Here is an 18152-nt window from a genome sequence, read left to right as displayed (position 1 = left end):
ACGATACAGCAACCATCGTCACTTCCATATTTCTTTTGCTTAAAGCTCGTTATCTCTCCATTAATGGCAGTCGCGACTTCTTTTGACCGTTCGTTAACTGCGTCCATTAACACCTACGGGAGAGCTCAGCGTATAATTGGTTTCACCCCAACATGCAAAAACCTTTTTGCTTTCTCTCATCCATCGCCCTGTTCCTCCAAGCTTCGTCCCTTGATTTTCCATGTTAACTCCTCTGGTTGCTGGTCTCCGATCCTGGAAGAAACGACGTCAACAGAGTTAACCACCATGGATTTGGAGCTCCATTTTCAAGAGCCAGGACGGTTTTCAGCAGCAGATGAGGATGATTTGAACCAAGTTCTATGTGGGTTGTTGCAGGATCCTCAAAATGGACGACAGGGACTCGAGTTCTTCGAGAAAGCAAAAGAAAGGCCAGAGTTCAGACCAGAAAAATCGACACTAAAGCATTTGATCAGGTACTTGGTGCGAGCAAAGAAATGGGATACAATTTTATATCTTTCTGAGGATTTTAAGAATTGGAACGTGTTGCCTGATGCTTATACTTGTTCAAGATTGGTTAGTAGTTGCATTAGAGCTAGGAAATTCAGAGTTGTGCAGAGTCTACTTCAAGTTTTTGAATCAGATGACACCACAGTTGTCTTCGCATTTGATTCTGCCATGAGAGGCTACAACAAATTGCACATGTTCAGGAGCACAATCTTGGTTTTCGAGAAGATGATATCTGCTGGAATTGTTCCAAACCCGGGATGTTATTGCCAGATACTGGAAGCATACCAGAAAATTGGCGATACAGAGAAGGTGGTAGGTTTATTTCATGAGCTTGAGAGCAGGAAACTAGTTTTGACCCCATTTTCAACTGATATATACAGAATCTTATGTGAGTCCTTGGCCAAATCAGGTCGAGCTTTTGAAGCTCTTGAGTACTTTAGAGACATGGGAAGGAAAGGGATTTTGGAGGATTCTTCAATTTACTCTTGTTTGATATGCTCTTTTGCTAACATCAGAGAAGTAAAGGTAGCTGAACAGCTTTTCAAAGAAGCAGAAGAGAAGAGGCTGTTGAGGGACCCTGAAACATTTCTCAAGACTGTGTTGATGTATGTTGAAGAAGGGTTGGTGGAGAAAACTCTTGAAGTTGTTAATGCCATGAAGAATCTGAACATAAAGGTTTCTGATTGCATCTTATGTGCAATTGTTAATGGCTTCTCTAAAAGAAGAGGGTATCAAGCCGCAATTAGGGTATATGAGGAGTTGACCTCACAAGGTTGTAAACCTGGACAAGTGACCTATACTTGCATAATCAATGTCTATTTCCGTCTTGGTCTGTACCAAAAAGCTGAAATGTTATTCTTAGAAATGGAGCAAAAGGGGTTTGATAAATGTGTAGTGGCTTACTCTAGCATGGTGGCCATGTATGGGAAAGTAGGGAGGGTAAGAGATGCAATGAAGCTTGTAGCCAAAATGAAGCAAAAAGGGTGTCAACCAAATGTATGGATCTACAATTCTTTGATTGATATGCAAGGAAGGGCCAAGAACTTGAGGCAAGTTGAGAAGATATGGAAGGAAATGAAGAGAAGAAAAGTTGCTCCTGACAAGGTTACTTACACAAGTGTGATAAGTGCATACAATAAGGCAAGGGAATTTGATGTGTGTGTGAGTTATTACTATGAGTTTAGATGGAATGGAGGTGTAATTGATAGGGCGATGGCAGGAATCATGGTGGGTGTTTTTTCAAAGACGAGTCGAGTGGATGAGTTGGTGATGCTTTTGCAGGACATGAAATGTGAAGGAACCCAGATGGATGGGAGGCTGTATTATTCTGCTTTGAATGCTTTGAGAGATGCTGGGCTGCAAGTGCAGGTCAAATGGTTGCAAAATAATTTCAAAGCAATATAGACTCCTCATCCTCTGCTTTGGCTGTCAATATTTGATTGTAGACAAGAGAAATGCTACATGTTTTTTTTTCTTACAGGAAATGGAAGAGAAGCAACAAATTAATTAACCTCCAAATTCTTCTTTTCTATTATTCAATTGAAGGTGCTGCCATTAAAATCTTACCTGTGTTGCCAGCACTTGATTAAACCGAAAGATATAATGTAGTAAAGAGTTCAACAATGGATTGTGCTGTGACTTTAGTTTTGTGGATAGTTGAGAGCCAAATGGCCCATATCTTTTATATATTGCACGCACTGTAAAGTGGATGACAAGCCAAGAATTCTCTGTAATGAAAAAAGATGAAAGGCTTCCCCCCCCCCCCCCCCCCCCCCCATTTTTATGAAATTATTTTCTTGTTTCTTTTTACTCTTTTTTTTTTTTTTTGGCTTTCACAAGAAAAGAAGAGGGTAATCCCAAATTAATGCCTTCCGAGTTGAAATATAAGTAAATAATATATACATAAATATTTTTTATGTAAATAATAAATATAAAATATGTTAGATATTATAAATGTCTAAATTAAAGGGACATAAAAAAAAAAAAAACTCAGTTACAATATCAATTTACATATTTTAATGAAGAATGAGATTGAGCTTTTTATTTTATTTTATTTTTTCTTTTTTTATTTGATATCTATAAGTAAGTTCTTAATTAGTTTTGAACTTTACTAGGTGTCTAATGAAATTAAATTTTTAATACTATTTTTTTATTTGAAGATGACTCGGCTAAATTTTGAAATAGTACTAACTTTCAATGAAAAATGTTCAACTAGTGAAACAAAATTCAAAACTCTATAAGGTGTAAATTTGTATTAACTGAAAATTATTGAACTGTATATTTTGTAACAAAAATTATTATGCTCAGAACAATTTTTTGGATACAAAGGAAGTGATATTTAAAATCAAATTATTGGTACCCTTTCATTTAAACATTTTATACAACATTATATATACACACATTTAAATATATTACTGAGTTAACAAATATGTTAAAAGATTTTATGGTTTCATATTCCCCATTATTATATACTCCAGTTGGTTTTGAGTTGGAGGGGTTTAACTGTTCGTCCTCGAAGCACGTTCGGTCTATTTCTTCATCTCTCTTGTTTTTTCTGCACATGTAATAATGTTTTATATTTTCTGTCTTTTCCCTTTCTTCGCCTCTAAATGGTACTCTTTATATTGATTTGGTTTTATTATATATGATCAATATCATCGTATGACGATAAAAGTTATTTGTTGTAACTTTTTTTGTCTTTTACATGGAAAAAGAACACACAAGAACATGAAGTTGCAGGCAAACATGGTTTATTTAGATTATTACGGATGGATAAGATGAAGAAAACAGAGAAATTATGCATCAAAACATCTCCCACTTATATTGCACCCTTAAAATCTGTCCCAAGTCTACACAATTGGGTTTCATCTTTCTGGTAGCTGTTCTTATGGCTCATTCATCCTCGAATGGCTCAATTTCTCACTTCGTTTAGTATATTTCTTCATAGCTTTCTTCTCCTACGTGAATCCTGTAACTTGGTTCCGTCAACTCAAGATTTTAATTTTTCTGGTCCTGCTGTTTAAGTTGGCAAATACCCATTTCAATTTAATTTCTTCCAATGGGTTTTCAGATAATTTCAGAGTTCACATCAACTGCATTATTTCCTAGTTTTGTCTGAAATTGTCTACCAGTTAAATTTGACCAGATTTCGTCAACAGCACAGGGTCACTGTAAGTGTAATTTGACCAGTTATTGAAGTGGTAATGTTTTTTTTCTTGATTTATTTCTTGTCAAAGGAGTTGAAAACTCTTAGGTTACCACATTACCAACTGTTTGAAACATAAAACATTTTGAATCCGCTGTAAAACAAGGAGATACGGATTACCTTCAACTTAAATGCAAATAAATGAAAGAGAGAGATAGGGAGAGAGTTGAAGCATGGAACAGAGAGGAGGCATATGCATACGACACAGAGATATACACAATACAGTGGAAGACAACGAGATTACAAACTGAAATTAGGAATCCAGAAAAAGAGAAAGAAGAAGTCTGATGAAGAAGACATTATTAATAATTAAAGACAAGTTCATTGAACTAACAATGCTTAGTGCAGAAGCAACGACGACGAAAGCCACGGCAATGACCACCGTGGAAACCTTCTGTTTGGCAAACAGCGGCACAGTTGCTCCTGCTCCCACATGCTCCCTTGAACCTATGGCTCTGCGACTCGCATGTCCTTGCTTCTCCAATCTCTGTCAACAAACAGATTTAAGTTACCGTAGACGAGTAAGATTTGAACAGAGAACCATTAATATGAATTTCAGTGGAAAAAAAAAAAAAAAGGAACCTGTTGCAACGAGAAGCAAGAGAAGGACGAAGATAGCTGGAAACAACTTCCCCTGGCGATTCATCTTCTTGGAGAGATTTGAGATTAAATGATGAGAGCTACAAACAACCAATCACAAAGAGGGGTTTATATAAGGGGTTAGTGGAGGAATCTGAATTATTTCGAGCAATTCTTTTCGGAAAAAGAAATCAAAATTGTAATGATTCTCTTTCTGTTGGCTTTTTCCCGTTGGTGCGCTGTATTTCTCTGACTCTGCATTTAATGGCGTTTCATCTTTATTTCAGTGTCAGCCTTTTTTTCTTTTCACCATTTTTTCCAGATCGAAGTACTTTTTATTTCTATATTATTACATTTATTAATTATATCTATGTTGTAATATTAATCTAATATAATTACAAAATTATTAATTTAATAAACTTTTAGTTAGTTAATTATAAGATAATTAACTGAATGAATTTAAAGGGTATTTTTTATAACACGACTTCTTAATAATTTAAATTTTTTGATGAACCCTTTAATCTGGCTTCCACTTAGCTACAGTTTCTTTCTACCTGGTCTCTGCCTATCCCAAATTCAGCTTACACCTGTTTTATTATCATTACACACACTCACATTGTGCTTCTGCTACGTATCTTTAAGTTGATGAAATTACAACATCTTTTCTTAATTAGAATTTTTTCATTCTTATTTGTAATTTCTCGTAACTAAATCATATTATAAACTAAAATAGTTGATCTTGCTGACCAAATTTTCAATATTAATCATCCTTAGCCCATTTAGTTTAATTAAGCCCAAAGCTTTGTCTGACATATTCTTAAATATTTATACATGCTTTGTTTTAAATATAATATTTATTTATATTTAGTATAAATTATTAACTTAAATAATTTTTATAAACAATGTTATTAGTGTTATGATGCATGTAATTTTAAGTGTATTTGAAATTTAATATCTAGAATTGTGAACCAGTAATAAATTCAAAATAATATACTGTATATTTTAATCTACAGCTAAAATGAAAATTTGAGGGGGGGTATTTCAGCTAATTTATTTTATAAGAGTTTATAAGTTTATTTTTAAAAAAAAATATACAAAATTTATAAGCTCTTAAAATTGAAACTTATATAATATTGATAGAGAATTGAGAGATTTAATCCGAATTTAAAAATATGATATTTCTCTTCAATATGCGTTGAACTCTTTAGACATATAAAAACTACTAATATTAGATTTGTTAATCTCTCAATATGTACTTGAGAAAGAATAAATTTTGTTTCCTAGTCTAGACTGAAAATAATTGAAAACTATAGAAATTCTACAATAGTAATGTTGGAGGTGTTGATAATGCCATCAAGGAATTGTCAAGTGCTTATTCTACAAGAAGAGTGGTCATAGAAAGTCTAAATTTCATTAACTCAAACTAAAGGTAATGAATGAGTCTAATTCATAGTGGGTCAATAGAGGTTCAAGTATTCATATTGTTATGAATATATTTTATTATTATTTAAAAAAAAACTCAATTAAATATTACTTAAGAAAGAATTTTGTAATTTATTAAAATAAGTTAATATGCACTTTTAATATAATTAAATTAGAGTTATTATGTGTCATTGAATCACATAATATCTTATAATATTAATATATGAACTGACGACTTGTTTTAAATTCATATATGTCTTAATAAGAAACTCACAATTGGAAGACCTTTTATATATCATATGAAAAGTCATGATCTTAAATTCTAACACAGTATTCTTATTATATATATATTATAATGTCTCAATTAAGTATTTTATTTTCTAAATTATATTAAAAAAAAAAAGCATTATTATTATGAGATATTTGGGTAATTGTATGAAAAGTGAGTATTGAGAATAAGTAGGATGTTGATTTAAGAATGAAATTTTCCACAAAATTATCAAATCCTTTTCATTGGCAAGAAGATTAAAGCATATAATTTTGGCATTACTCACCAGATAATTTTGACCAAAACTCATGGGTCTTATCTTTCCTCTTGGTTCCCAAATTAATCATATATCTCTTTAAATGTTGAATCATATTTTATATTTTCCTATTAAATCCAGTTTCGTATATTCAAAACATCAAATATCCCACTCTCTTACGAGACTCGGACAACTAAAAAAATTACCCAATTCAACATTTTTATCTTTACAAAATATAATTTTGAACGTCTCCTCTCACCATGGTGTTTCGTGTAAGTCATAATTAATTTGGATTTTCTCCAATCTCCATGGTTTTTAGAAGGTTCCTGGGTTTGGATAGTTGAATAGAATCTTCTTCCAATTGACAATTTTTACTGTAGAAGATGAGGATTAAGGTGCCTTTGAATTACTAGTGCCTATTATCTTGTTGTGGTAAGCGCTTTTTCAAGCATTTTTCTCTTCTTTTTGCGTCCCTTCATTAATTAAACTAAGCTAGATGTATCGAATACATAGAGATCTTCCTCTATACATATATATAGTAGTTCCTACATAAGAGAGGAGTCTTGTGAATTGAGGCACTTGCTAATACGTCCTCTAATATCCATCCTTCCAACTGTGGGATATATAAATTAACCTTTATGCTCTCCTGACTTCATTCTACTTGTCCCAGCTATAGCTCGTGCATGCATGCATGTGAATGAGAAACTGAACTTGTAACCAACAACATCTTCATCTTGATTAATCAAGGACTGTGCATATATAGCATTATATACATATATACCTAACTAAGGATCAAATGAGAAAATGTGAGATGAAATAATTAATAAGAAAAAAACCATAAATAAGCATTAACTAAGCAATATTTCTTAAGCTGATTTTTTGTTTTTGTTTTTTTTTTTTTTAAAAAGAATATAATAGATAGATTCGTTGGAAAAATGAAGCTTAATTAAAGAAGATCAGCCGGAGATGTATTTAACAAATGAATGAAAAGGAAGACGAAAAGTCAAGTTTGATCGTAATGAGTGGAGATAAGCGAGTGAATAGCTCCAGAAAGATTGGACATGGCGGAAACGAGATTGGCAATCCCTTGTCGGTTCATTTCATTTCGACTCTCTTCAATTTGCAGTCTTCGTTGTTCCAGTTCCATTACCTGCTGATGCCGCTTCTCCTTCTTCTCCTCGCAGCTCTTTAGGGTTTTCGCCAACACCGACGCGCTCCGGACGATGCTTGCCCCTATCTTCCCAACTTTTCTTCGTTTTGTTTCGTTGTTGGGATCGTTTCCGCTGGATTCTGTCTCTGATGAATCTGAAACTTCCACTGTAAATCCACATTCAAATTAATTACTACTTACAACACAACTACTTCCCTGATTACTTCTCTTTCTCTTTTGTTTTAGCTCTGATAATTTCTTGCAGCCGTAGAAATTACTAACAATCATGCTGTCACCAGAGTTCAAGTTCCAAACACAACTGCTTGCATGATTGTGTTTTTTCAAGAATTGTAAATATGTATGTATATATGTGTGTGTGTATCGTATAAAGTTTAAGCAGAAAATGATTGTTCAATTGGAATCAGCAACCGATATTACTTTAAAAAGTTTTAATCAATAATCTAAAATAGAATCTGATTAAAAATAAATAAATAATTATTTTTTAATAGAAGAATTATATTTTTATGCAAAAACAATGATTGTTTCACACTTCATCTCTCGAGAACTGAATTACTGATATTATTTAATTATTTTTAATTAAAAGACAAGGGAGAAAATTAATGAGAAAAAAGAAAATTAAAAAAAAAAAAAAAACACAGTTTTTTTAACCATGGAGAATCTACATTCTACATCCAATATATAAGGGCCACGGCCCACGGATTTTACTTCTTACACAAATCGTCTGTGTCCAAATCCAGCGGCCGCTTTACAAAGAAAACAAAAGTCATATAATCCAACGGTACATATTTTACACTTTATCAAATCAAAATGCGATTGACAGTACTTGAGCATGAGAATAATGGGGGGTCCTAATAAATGTCGCAGAGTTTTCAACCCTGCACGTTTGACCGAGAAAAAATTTGCAATAATATATTAAGAAAGCTCAACGACAAAGAAGAAGAAGAAGAAGAAGAAGAAAAAAAAAAAACAAAAAAAAAAAAAACTTGTTTCTTTCTTTTTTCTGATTAAATTAATTTGTTAATTTAGCCTTTAGACAATTAAAAAAACAAAAGTAATTATCAGCAAGTGATGTGATGCGTACAAGGAGAGTAAGAGTAGGACCTGAGGCTTCGTCGTCGCGGGGAGCAGCCACGTCGGGCGGCGGAGGGATGGTTTCGTCCGGGGGTTGTTGGGAAGCAGCGGTGTGTTGTGGAGGTGGCGGTGGTGGGGCGGGAGGGAGAGCGAGAGGAGGAGGAGGTGGTAGCGGCGGCGGGGGCGGCGGAGGAGGAGGAGGCTTGGGAAGGATGTGGTGTTTGCGCTGAACGACGTCGTGTAGGGCCTGGAAGACCTCGAGCGACATGTTGGTGGGGAGATTATGGAGCTTACGGTGGTGCCTTTCTAGCGACCAGTAAGAAGGGAGATGAGGAGGTGAAGAGTCATGGTAGTGACGGATCTTCTTGTAGTCACGGAGGAGATTGTCCCACTTGTCGTTGCATTGGTTCTGGCTGCGATGGCAGCCATGCGCCCAGCAGTAGTTCTCGACCCATTTCCACCGGAGCTCTCCGGGTTTGGAGATCGGAGTGGGTTTGGTCCGGCGCTCATCGTCGAGTCTCTTAGCTGTGATGAGGGTTAGAGTCTCCTGGATGGTCCAGTTACCTTTTCGGTAGTCGCGGGTGGTGGGCTGGTGGGTGGGTGGCGGTGGCTGCTGTTCATGGAAGGTAATGGGTGGGGGAAGTGGCGGCGGAGGGGGTGGAGGATCGGACATGGTGGTTGTGAAAAAATAACAAGGGGGAAGAGACAGAGGGAAGAAGAAGAGTAGGAGTTGAATAGGTTTTGTTGGTTTGTGTTGTGGGTTACGAGACTGAGTGCTGACAAGCAGAGAGAGTTTCGCCTTTTTCAATTTTTTGAAGTAAAAGAGAAAACTAGAGTGTTGATAGGCTGAGACTGAGACGAACCGTACTGCCGATCTTCTTTAAGGTAACATTGTTAACTATGTTACTTTTAAAAGTCTTGATTAATAATAATTAACTCGATAATTGTAAAATTAAGTATAATTATTATTATTTTTGATTAGATGGTAAGTAAAGTAGGCATATTACATGAGAAGATGCTTTTTTTTTTTTTTTTCTATGAATGAAATATTGGCAACAGATGGTTTTATATTCTGGGAAGAAAATCTGTTATAATTTTATTTTAATCTGACAAAATTTACCCAACACCCGTCCCACAATACGATTCTTTTAGAATCTTTCCGCATACTCATTTTCCCGAAAAGAAAAAAAGAAAAAAAAAAAAAAAGATCTTAATATTCGTACAATGCATCAATAATTACAGATTAGAACACAACTATTCTTCAAAACGTCGTCTGTGTATGCTTTCATGGTTACAGTAGATTGTATGAACATGAGTATTTTTTTTTTCCATAAAACAAGTGGAATAAAAAATGGTAACGGGGAGTTAGGTTGAATCATTACTCCCAAAGGTGACAAAAATGAGGACCCCGTAATGCAGAAAATATCACGTGGCAAGATTTACATGAAGCTGGGAGAGAAGAGATCTGAAAGAGATGATCCGTATCTTTCCAACTTTTTATTAGCCCACGTTCACACCCCAACTCGGAGCAATCAATTCAAAAGTGAAATTGACTTTTTATTATTTTATTTTTTTTTTATCCCAAATTTTAAAATTGAAACGACTTCGGCTTCGTGCCTCCTTATTTCTCATTGTCTCCGTTTTAGGGGCAACCAAGGAATTGTCCGAGTAACTTAATACAAATACCCGTAGGGACCCTCCACCACTGATGCCCCCCCCCCCCCCCATTCAACGTTGAGTCAGTGGGGACCTAAACCCTCTCTCAATGGGGACAGGCCTGGTGGTTGCGTTTCGGGCATCATTGAAATTATGTACGCCACAGACAGACCCACTCAGTCCATGAGCACCTCTAAGGCATCATCCAGTAAAGCATCTCCGTACCCAACCTATCCATTATCTGTCGGCGCTTCTACTTTCTGAATGTAACCAAAATAAACACTAATATTTCATTTATCCAACATCATATCGAGAATTTACAAATTATAAATAAACTTGTATTATTTTCAAAGATTAACTTTCAGGCAACAAAACCAACTACCAAAAAAATTAAAACATATAGCAGATGTTAAAAAACCCAAGGCCTTCATCGCTGGCAAAGCTCCTCCTTTCTTCTTCTACCTTCTCTTGAAGACTCTTTGCCCAGGACAGAATTCACTCCCAAGTTACTGATATTATCGAGTTGGCAAACCCCGATTCCTCAAAGGTTAATTTACTGTTGTAATCTAGACTCTTTGTTGCACCCGGGATTGCATGTGTCAAGCGAAGCGCTTTTGTCTTTGCCTCCTCCAGTTGAGAGTAACAGAATGACCACAGCAGCTGCAGATCAACAAGGCCAATCAGCAACCACATATCAAATGTAGTCCAAATACTAACCAACAAAAATATCGCCTGTTTGTCAAATCCTCCAAATTTTTTCCACTTAGATACACGTGTGCTTGACAGATGTAGCAAAAAGACACTGAACCCAAAATATTCTTACCTGTATTGGATCAGTTCGCAGGAAATTTCTTTGAACCCTGCGTCCATCAGGAAGACGAACACCAACCCTGCATAGGAGGTTTCTATCGCCTTTGGGTTCTTCAGGCAAAGGTGGATATTCCGGCTTCTTAGATGAACATGTTTCCTCCTCCGCGGTAGCAGGTATGTCCTTATCAGTGCAAGTCACCACTTTCTTGTCTTCTACTGCCATAGAAGCTGCAAGTGCTCGTTGCATTTCTTCATCTTCGTCATAAGTCTCATCAGGGGACACTGTTGCATATATATCGGCTTGTACATCAGATATACAATACATAAATATTACAGAGATCTACTTAGAAGGCACAGACATCCCCAAAGACCAGGGTCTTTTCATATATATCGGCTTGTACATCAGATATACAATACATAAATATTACAGAGATCTACTTAGAAGGCACAGACATCCCCAAAGACCAGGGTCTTTTCATGTTTGCATGCATGAAATAACAATCTTATTCAATCTCTTCAAAAGAGGAGAAACCCCAACTTTAACCTGTAAGTATATGAATTACCCATGTTTGAGTATAGAACTTTTTCCTCTTTTCAAGATAATAATTTAGATATATTTTACCTTTTTGTTTTTTTTCTTTTTGAGAAACAATATATGCTTTAGTTTCGAGCTTGCATTAAATTACATTCTAAAGTATTTATCGCTTATAGTATGTGACCTTAAAAAGATCTTCTCACGTTAGTGAGTAGTGGAAAACAGGAAATTTGAGCTGAAATTATATATGATGTCATTACGTAACTGTTTGCTAACTATTCTGATCTTATGCCTCACATGTCTACAAACATGCACGATCTGATGATTCCCCTCTCCTTAATATAGGAGAAAAAGAAAAAGGTATGTTAACAACTTACCTTTAATTTTCTGTTGAGGAGTCAAAGAACTTCCACGTGGACGTTTGTGAGAAAGAGTTGCATGATGATGACTTGGGCCCCCATCCATGAATGGCACTAGATCCTAATCAATTAGGAAAAATTCAAAAGTTATATAGATAATACAAATTGATCCTCATTAAAATTTTGAAATTTTACCAATATATTGTAATGGATACCTCTAGCAAACTCTCAGGTTGAACCATTCCAGACCAAAAGCGCATTTTTTGGCCTGTAATTGGGTCAATAACAAGCACCACTGGAATAGAATCCAGTTTGTAATAAGTGCAGACTTTCCTGCCTTCACTTGTATCTTCATAAACCTGTATAGATATACCACTATCATTTCCATGTACATCTAAATAATGTGGGAAATAGAACAAGAAAATACCAGGAAGAAAACTATAGATGGAAGGTTCTGAAAGCATTTTACTAACCTGCCAGAAGATAAAGTTGGTGCTAATAGTTTGAGAAACAGCTTCATTTGCCCATGTGTCTCGATTAAGCTAAGTGAGGCAACACGTAAAATCAAAAAGTGAGAACATACATTTTAAAGTAAATTGAGGTAGTCCTGATAACAAGAGGAGCAACTGAAATGTTACCATGTGAGAGCTGAACTCCTTTGTAGATTGCAAGTTCACTAGCAGCCATTTATCTTGAGCAGATGCAGCTCCTTTTGCCTGCATTTCATTGGATAATTTATTTATACTAGAAAGAAAAGAGAAGGTGGGCAAATATAGGCAGAACAAACAAAAGGTTCCAGGTAGCATTGAAACAGATAAAGATGAAATAAAATACCATCTTCTGTTGCTTTAGGAACAATCATGTTCCAAACAATTCCACATTCTCAGATTGTAAAATGAAACTAAGAAAGTGGCTCCGAAAGCAATTATATACAAATAAATAAGAGGACATTAGTGTCCAATAGATAAGGATCCTCCTGTTAGAGTTCTTCAATGACCATGATGAATATCAGCAATGAGACATAAAGACTAATCCGTGTCTGAGGGCCACAGAGAGAGAGAGAGAGAATAACAGACACACAGATGAACTGGATCCCACCACTAGCAGTAAAATAGCCAATGCAACATATATCCTCACAGGCTGTACATAAATCAAGATTCAAGTAATTACATATAATTGTAAACAACATTAGCGTCCTTGGTATTGCTAAGACAACAGTTATTGCTACACTAATTATAAAAAACAAAAAACGAAATCTAACAACCTGAAAATGGTTTTGCTAGCAACATCTGAAGCTAGATTAATACAACTAGCATATATTCAATTATTTTTTACCCCCATAGATTTTTGAAATATATCAATGTCCTTCTCTGCACTTCAAATAACACAAACACCAGAATGAACATCAGCAATGAATTTCAATTCTTAAAACATAATTTTTTCTATCTCACAACTGATCAGGCCATGGATACAAAATACATAACAAAGCTACTAAAATCTGACACAACTTACTATTTCAGTCAACTAGTGTATATCTATATAGATAATAAACAGATACAAAACAAAAGTTACCTTTTCAAATGGACCATGGAACATCAGATGGAAAGGAGGACGGTACAAAGAAGCAAGATTGTCTCGAGGCGCATCTGCTGTAGATGTAGTGCCCTGGTCTGATTCCCAAACCCCAGGCCGCTTCATTTCCTCATCAAAATTACGAAATGCAATCAATGAACTAGATTCGTTTGGAGTATATGGCCTTGACGTCCTACAAGAAGATAGGTGATAGAAAACATAACGTTACTAAAGACAAACAAAAACTTCTATAATTAGTGTTTAGTAACATGAAAATTGCTAATGATAGTGTTTACTAATATGACAATTGCAGGACTGAAAAGAAATATACTCCTATTTTATGCAACATGTAGGAACTGAATAGCAACAAAAATACAATAAAAGTTGAAACAATCTTGTAACCACAAAATGGTGGAACAAAGTGATGAAGAACAGGGAGGACCTAAAATGGACATATTTATACAATAATATACATTTATTTATATCGTAATATTTATTTATTATTAAGGTAGATAGGTTATTTAGGAATTATTAATATACTCCTATTTTATGCAACATGTAGGAACTGAATAGCAACAAAAATACAATAAAAGTTGAAACAATCTTGTAACCACAAAATGGTGGAACAAAGTGATGAAGAACAGGGAGGACCTAAAATGGACATATTTATACAATAAGATACATTTATTTATATCGTAATATTTATTTATTATTAAGGTAGATAGCTTATTTACGAATTATTAACTATAGGCTTGTTTTAGTATGAGTTTATTATTTCATATTTAATTAGGATGCTATTTAGTTATTTTCTGCTATAGGTTAGTTAATTATTTAGCTTATTTTCCTATTTTATAGATTCCTATTTTCCTAATTCTTTCCATTCAACTTATTTTCTTCTTTACTAAGTTTTTTAAATTTTCTATTTTTAATTATATTTTGATGCCTATAAATAAGATACATCGGCTTAGTTATTAAATAAACTATTGATGATTATCGTTCAAATATTGAGATATCATTTTAACTATTAAGATTCAAAATCGCTAAATTTAGTCAAGCTCTATCTTGTTCTACATCAATTGGTACCAAAGCAAGAGGATTCTTCATCTCCTTTGCTCTTCATTTTAGCTATGGAAGTTTTAGACAAAATGCTAGTAAGAGTCGGGGAATATGATTAACTAAGGGGCCTAAAAGTGGGCGTGTTGGATCATGTTGAGGAGGTTATCCACTTATTTTTTGCTGACGATATTATGCTTTTTCCCAACCGAAGAGGAGAGTTATGCTCAATCTCATGTGTATTTTGATGGGTTTTCAAGCGCTTTCAGCGCTCAGCATTAATCTTGTTAAATAAGAGATGGCAAAAATGGGGTCTATGAGAGATTTGGATGGCTTGGCGACAGCTTTGGGCTCTAGGATTGCCAATTTGCCAATCAAATATTTGGCTTACCTCTTGCTGCTAATTTTAAAAAAGGCAAGAATGTGGGACCAGGTGGTGGATAGGTTTGGACAGAGGTTAGCAGGTGGGAGAGAGTATAAAGGAGGGACATTCACACTCATTAAAAGCACACTGGATAACTTAACTATTTACATGTTCCTATTGACTATCCCAGTGAATATGGTCAAAAAGTTGGAATCTCTTTAAAGCAGGTTCTTATGGTGTGACACGGAAGGAAGAAGAAGATATCATTTGGTGGCATGGAACAAGATAGATATAGGCTGAGATAGGCTCTAGGTGTGTATCAGGTGGAAGGTTGGCAAGGGGGACAGACTTAGACTAGGGGAGGATCAGTGGTTGGAAGGCATAACCCTCAGAGACCAATATCCTCATATTTTCGGCATAGCCCAGCAAAAAAAATATTAGGATTTGTGGCTCTTTTATGGAAGTGGGCGATGGAGAGAAGGAATGACAAGTTTTGGTATTGAGAAATCTCAATGACTAGAAGATAGGTGAATAATAACAAATTGTTAAGCACTTTATCCCTTATGACTCTGGATGAGAGCAATGACAACCCTTAGTGGTGCAAAAGACCCAGCTTCATGCAACTCCTTTATTCAAATATCGAGATATTATTTTGAATATTGAGGCCCAAGTTCTCCAAAATTTTGGTTCTTCATAAAAATTCTCTAAGTTTTGTCTTCGCGTTCTCTTTGTCTTACATCACAAAGTTGTTCTGATTACAACAAACAATGTTTTCCTAAAGTTCTCTTCCCCTCCCCCTTCTCTCCAATCTTCTCAAGTGGCATCAAACTATTATTTCTTTTTATTCTATGTTTAATTTTTACAATAGCTTGAAGTTGTTTTTTAAATTGAACATACATATTTTTGTGAAAACACAGGAGCATTACATCAAAGAAGTATAATGTTTGTGATTTTCATAAAATTTATAATTAATAATGATTAGTTTTAGTCGATTGTACATTCATCACAGAAATTACATCTAACTATATTAAAGTACATCAATTATATTAATTAAATAATATATATTAAAATACAGAATAAAAGTTAAATAGAAAAAGAGTATTCAAGTAGTTATATATTGCTTTGTACTGTCCATATTTGTATCCACCAAATACTTCATTTTCTCATTTAGTCTATCGAGTGATATTTGTTTCTACCCATTGTGCTCTATCTTAAGCCAAACACTATTACAATAATGATCAACCATCTGCAGCAGTTAAAAGGATACAAAAATTAACATGCAGCAGTTAAAAGGATACAAAAATTAACATGCAGCAGTCAAATAATTGGAGAACAAGGAAACAGATTAGCATGCCATATACATATATAACAGCTGAAACTCATACAGACACTAGGAAAAATTAGATCATTTTTGACAACATTTATCCTTCCAAATGGAAAAACCACAGAATAGAGCATCTATCCTGAAACTCCAAAATATAAATCATAAAAATAATAATAACAAAAAGAACAATAAAAATAATAACAACAAAGTGCTGCCTTATTTACACCAAAAAGAGGCAAAATTTACGCTTCAAGTGAAATAGAGGGGAAAAGACTTACAAGTTGACATTAAAAAATAACCAATGAACATCAATGAAAAGCATCAGAAATATAGATCGGACAATCAATAGAAAGGAAATGGAAAAAAAAGACAAACTGAGAGTAAACATACCCATACAACATGGCATTATCATATAGAGTCTCCCTAACGACAGGTAATGGCGCGCGTACTTGATCTTCACCAATCTGTTCCACATTAGCATTCACCGCCTCATTCAATCCTCTAAGAGAACAAATAGAAACCAAAAATAAGAAGTACTGTAAAACTGAAGAAGAAACAAACTTGACGACACAAACCATAGAACTAACAGAAAGGTAGCATACCTAAAAGATTGTTCTGCTGAAGAAACAGCATTGTCTATAACTGGAGAGGGTGAAGCTGCTGACATTGCGCCACTTTCATTGCCCACATAAAAAAGCTGAATAGCTTCCTCAAGTTTCCAACTTGTCGCCTGTTCCACAAATTCCACCATCAAGTTGCATACACCAATAGATAATTTAAGGTTATAAGGTATAGCTAGAATCCAATGGAATGAAAAACTGAAGATAAAAAAAATAGAGCAGAAAATTAGACTTAAAAGGTTCAGTTTTAAGAAAGTTTGAACAATAATGTCACCAATATTTGAACAAAAGAACAACATATGGGTTACACAGCCAAGCTCTAAAAATGGTGTGGCAACATCTAATACAAGATAGTAAACCACTGAGCTAAATTAGAACCTTCAACCAAAACATTCATGCCCACACATTGTGCATACTTGGTGGCAAACTAGATTGTCTAGTGCTATAAAGATAAATGTCCGGTTTATTAGGTAAATTCTTAAAGGAAAACAGACCCGTTTAAGATCCGAAATACCATTCATAATCAAAATCCTCTACTATCCGGATCATAACCCTCGTCACCAGTCACTTGCTCTTCCGATATCTAACTATCAGTAAAAGAAATCACGTAGCACCCCTTAAATCCACAAAAACTGCTAATCACCTAAATTCTTTCCAAGCACCAAAAGCAAACAGCAAAAAGTGCCAATCCATAAAAAAAGATTCAATCTATCATTCCAAAACCTGTAGCCTTGGAAAAACCGAAATCCAATTAACCATAGAGAGACATACACAAAGATATGAAAGAAAAAGAAAAGAACCTGCAAGAATTGTCTGGCTGTCTCGGAAGTTTGGCCAACAGCGATTTCAAGGAAGGAAGACACCATACTCTGCTCGTCGTTAGCTGACAACATGTCCTCCATATTTTGTTCTTCTTCTTAGTGTCAATGTAAGCGAGAAAAGCCGAGTTGAGGGATGTTCAGAGGGTACAAGTCATACACGTATATATAGAGAAGTTCAGTGCGATCGACAGATAAAGAACAGTGACGAAATCAAAACTGTAGGAGATTGATTGGGAAGGAAGACATAAATAGGGTTAGGAGGTAGGATATTCCTTTCCGTTTAGGAAATTGAGAAAATTGTTAAAGCGTGTTTGAAATTACGATTTTATCCGCATCCTACTTAGGAAAGGTGATTCTGGTACGAGTGTAATTAGGTCATAAAGTTTAGGATATTTTAGTAATTATAGGTTACCGTAAGGAAATATCTTCTCGTCTTTCGTTAAAACGGCGGGGCGGGTCCTGCGGAGGAGGCCCAAAAGCCCAAACTTTTTGGGTCATTTGGGCCAGTGACTATTAGTTTTCGGGCTTCGTTATTACAATTCGCTAATCATAATTAAGC

General features: G+C 34.9%; 4 protein-coding genes across 6 annotated transcripts; 1 reads left to right on the top strand and 3 right to left on the bottom strand.

Annotated features, from left to right (window-relative positions):
* LOC110823879 (Pentatricopeptide repeat (PPR-like) superfamily protein) lies at nucleotides 1–2130 on the top strand. The gene has a single exon (XM_022054376.2). The coding sequence runs from the start codon at nucleotides 64–66 to the stop codon at nucleotides 1909–1911; it is 1848 nt and encodes a 615-aa protein (XP_021910068.2). The 5' UTR covers nucleotides 1–63; the 3' UTR covers nucleotides 1912–2130.
* A 1748-nt stretch (nucleotides 2131–3878) lies between these two features.
* On the bottom strand, nucleotides 3879–4454 carry LOC110823576 (defensin Ec-AMP-D2-like). The gene is made up of 2 exons (XM_022053974.2): nucleotides 4295–4454; nucleotides 3879–4199 (listed from the first exon to the last, which is right to left on the bottom strand). Exons 1-2 carry the CDS (start codon nucleotides 4356–4358, stop codon nucleotides 4042–4044), a joined length of 222 nt encoding a protein of 73 aa, XP_021909666.1. The 5' UTR covers nucleotides 4359–4454; the 3' UTR covers nucleotides 3879–4041.
* A 2710-nt stretch (nucleotides 4455–7164) lies between these two features.
* LOC110823768 (uncharacterized) lies at nucleotides 7165–9341 on the bottom strand. 3 transcript variants are annotated; one of them, XM_088213985.1, is made up of 2 exons: nucleotides 8510–9341; nucleotides 7165–7542 (listed from the first exon to the last, which is right to left on the bottom strand). In XM_088213985.1, exons 1-2 carry the CDS (start codon nucleotides 9150–9152, stop codon nucleotides 7241–7243), a joined length of 945 nt encoding a protein of 314 aa, XP_088070111.1. In that variant the 5' UTR covers nucleotides 9153–9341; the 3' UTR covers nucleotides 7165–7240. The 3 variants fall into 3 exon arrangements, with proteins under 3 accessions (XP_088070111.1, XP_021909931.1, XP_021909932.1); XM_022054239.2 differs by having other exon boundaries at nucleotides 7165–7554; nucleotides 8510–9340; XM_022054240.2 differs by lacking the exon at nucleotides 7165–7542 and adding an exon at nucleotides 7944–8283.
* Nucleotides 9342–10402: 1061 nt separating this feature from the next.
* LOC110823868 (UBX domain-containing protein) lies at nucleotides 10403–17873 on the bottom strand. Its single transcript, XM_022054361.2, has 10 exons — nucleotides 17573–17873; nucleotides 16755–16882; nucleotides 16543–16653; nucleotides 13412–13604; nucleotides 12478–12555; nucleotides 12313–12381; nucleotides 12055–12198; nucleotides 11858–11960; nucleotides 10959–11227; nucleotides 10403–10795 (listed from the first exon to the last, which is right to left on the bottom strand). Exons 1-10 carry the CDS (start codon nucleotides 17672–17674, stop codon nucleotides 10631–10633), a joined length of 1362 nt encoding a protein of 453 aa, XP_021910053.2. The 5' UTR covers nucleotides 17675–17873; the 3' UTR covers nucleotides 10403–10630.
* Nucleotides 17874–18152: the final 279 nt, after the last annotated feature.

Source organism: Carica papaya, chromosome 2 (genome assembly GCF_054855325.1).
Source record: "Carica papaya isolate Zhongbai chromosome 2, ASM5485532v1, whole genome shotgun sequence".
Classification (NCBI taxonomy): Eukaryota; Viridiplantae; Streptophyta; class Magnoliopsida; order Brassicales; family Caricaceae; genus Carica; species Carica papaya.
The sequence above is the reverse complement of the archived record's forward strand: the minus strand, read 5'-3'. Positions and strand labels throughout refer to the sequence as shown.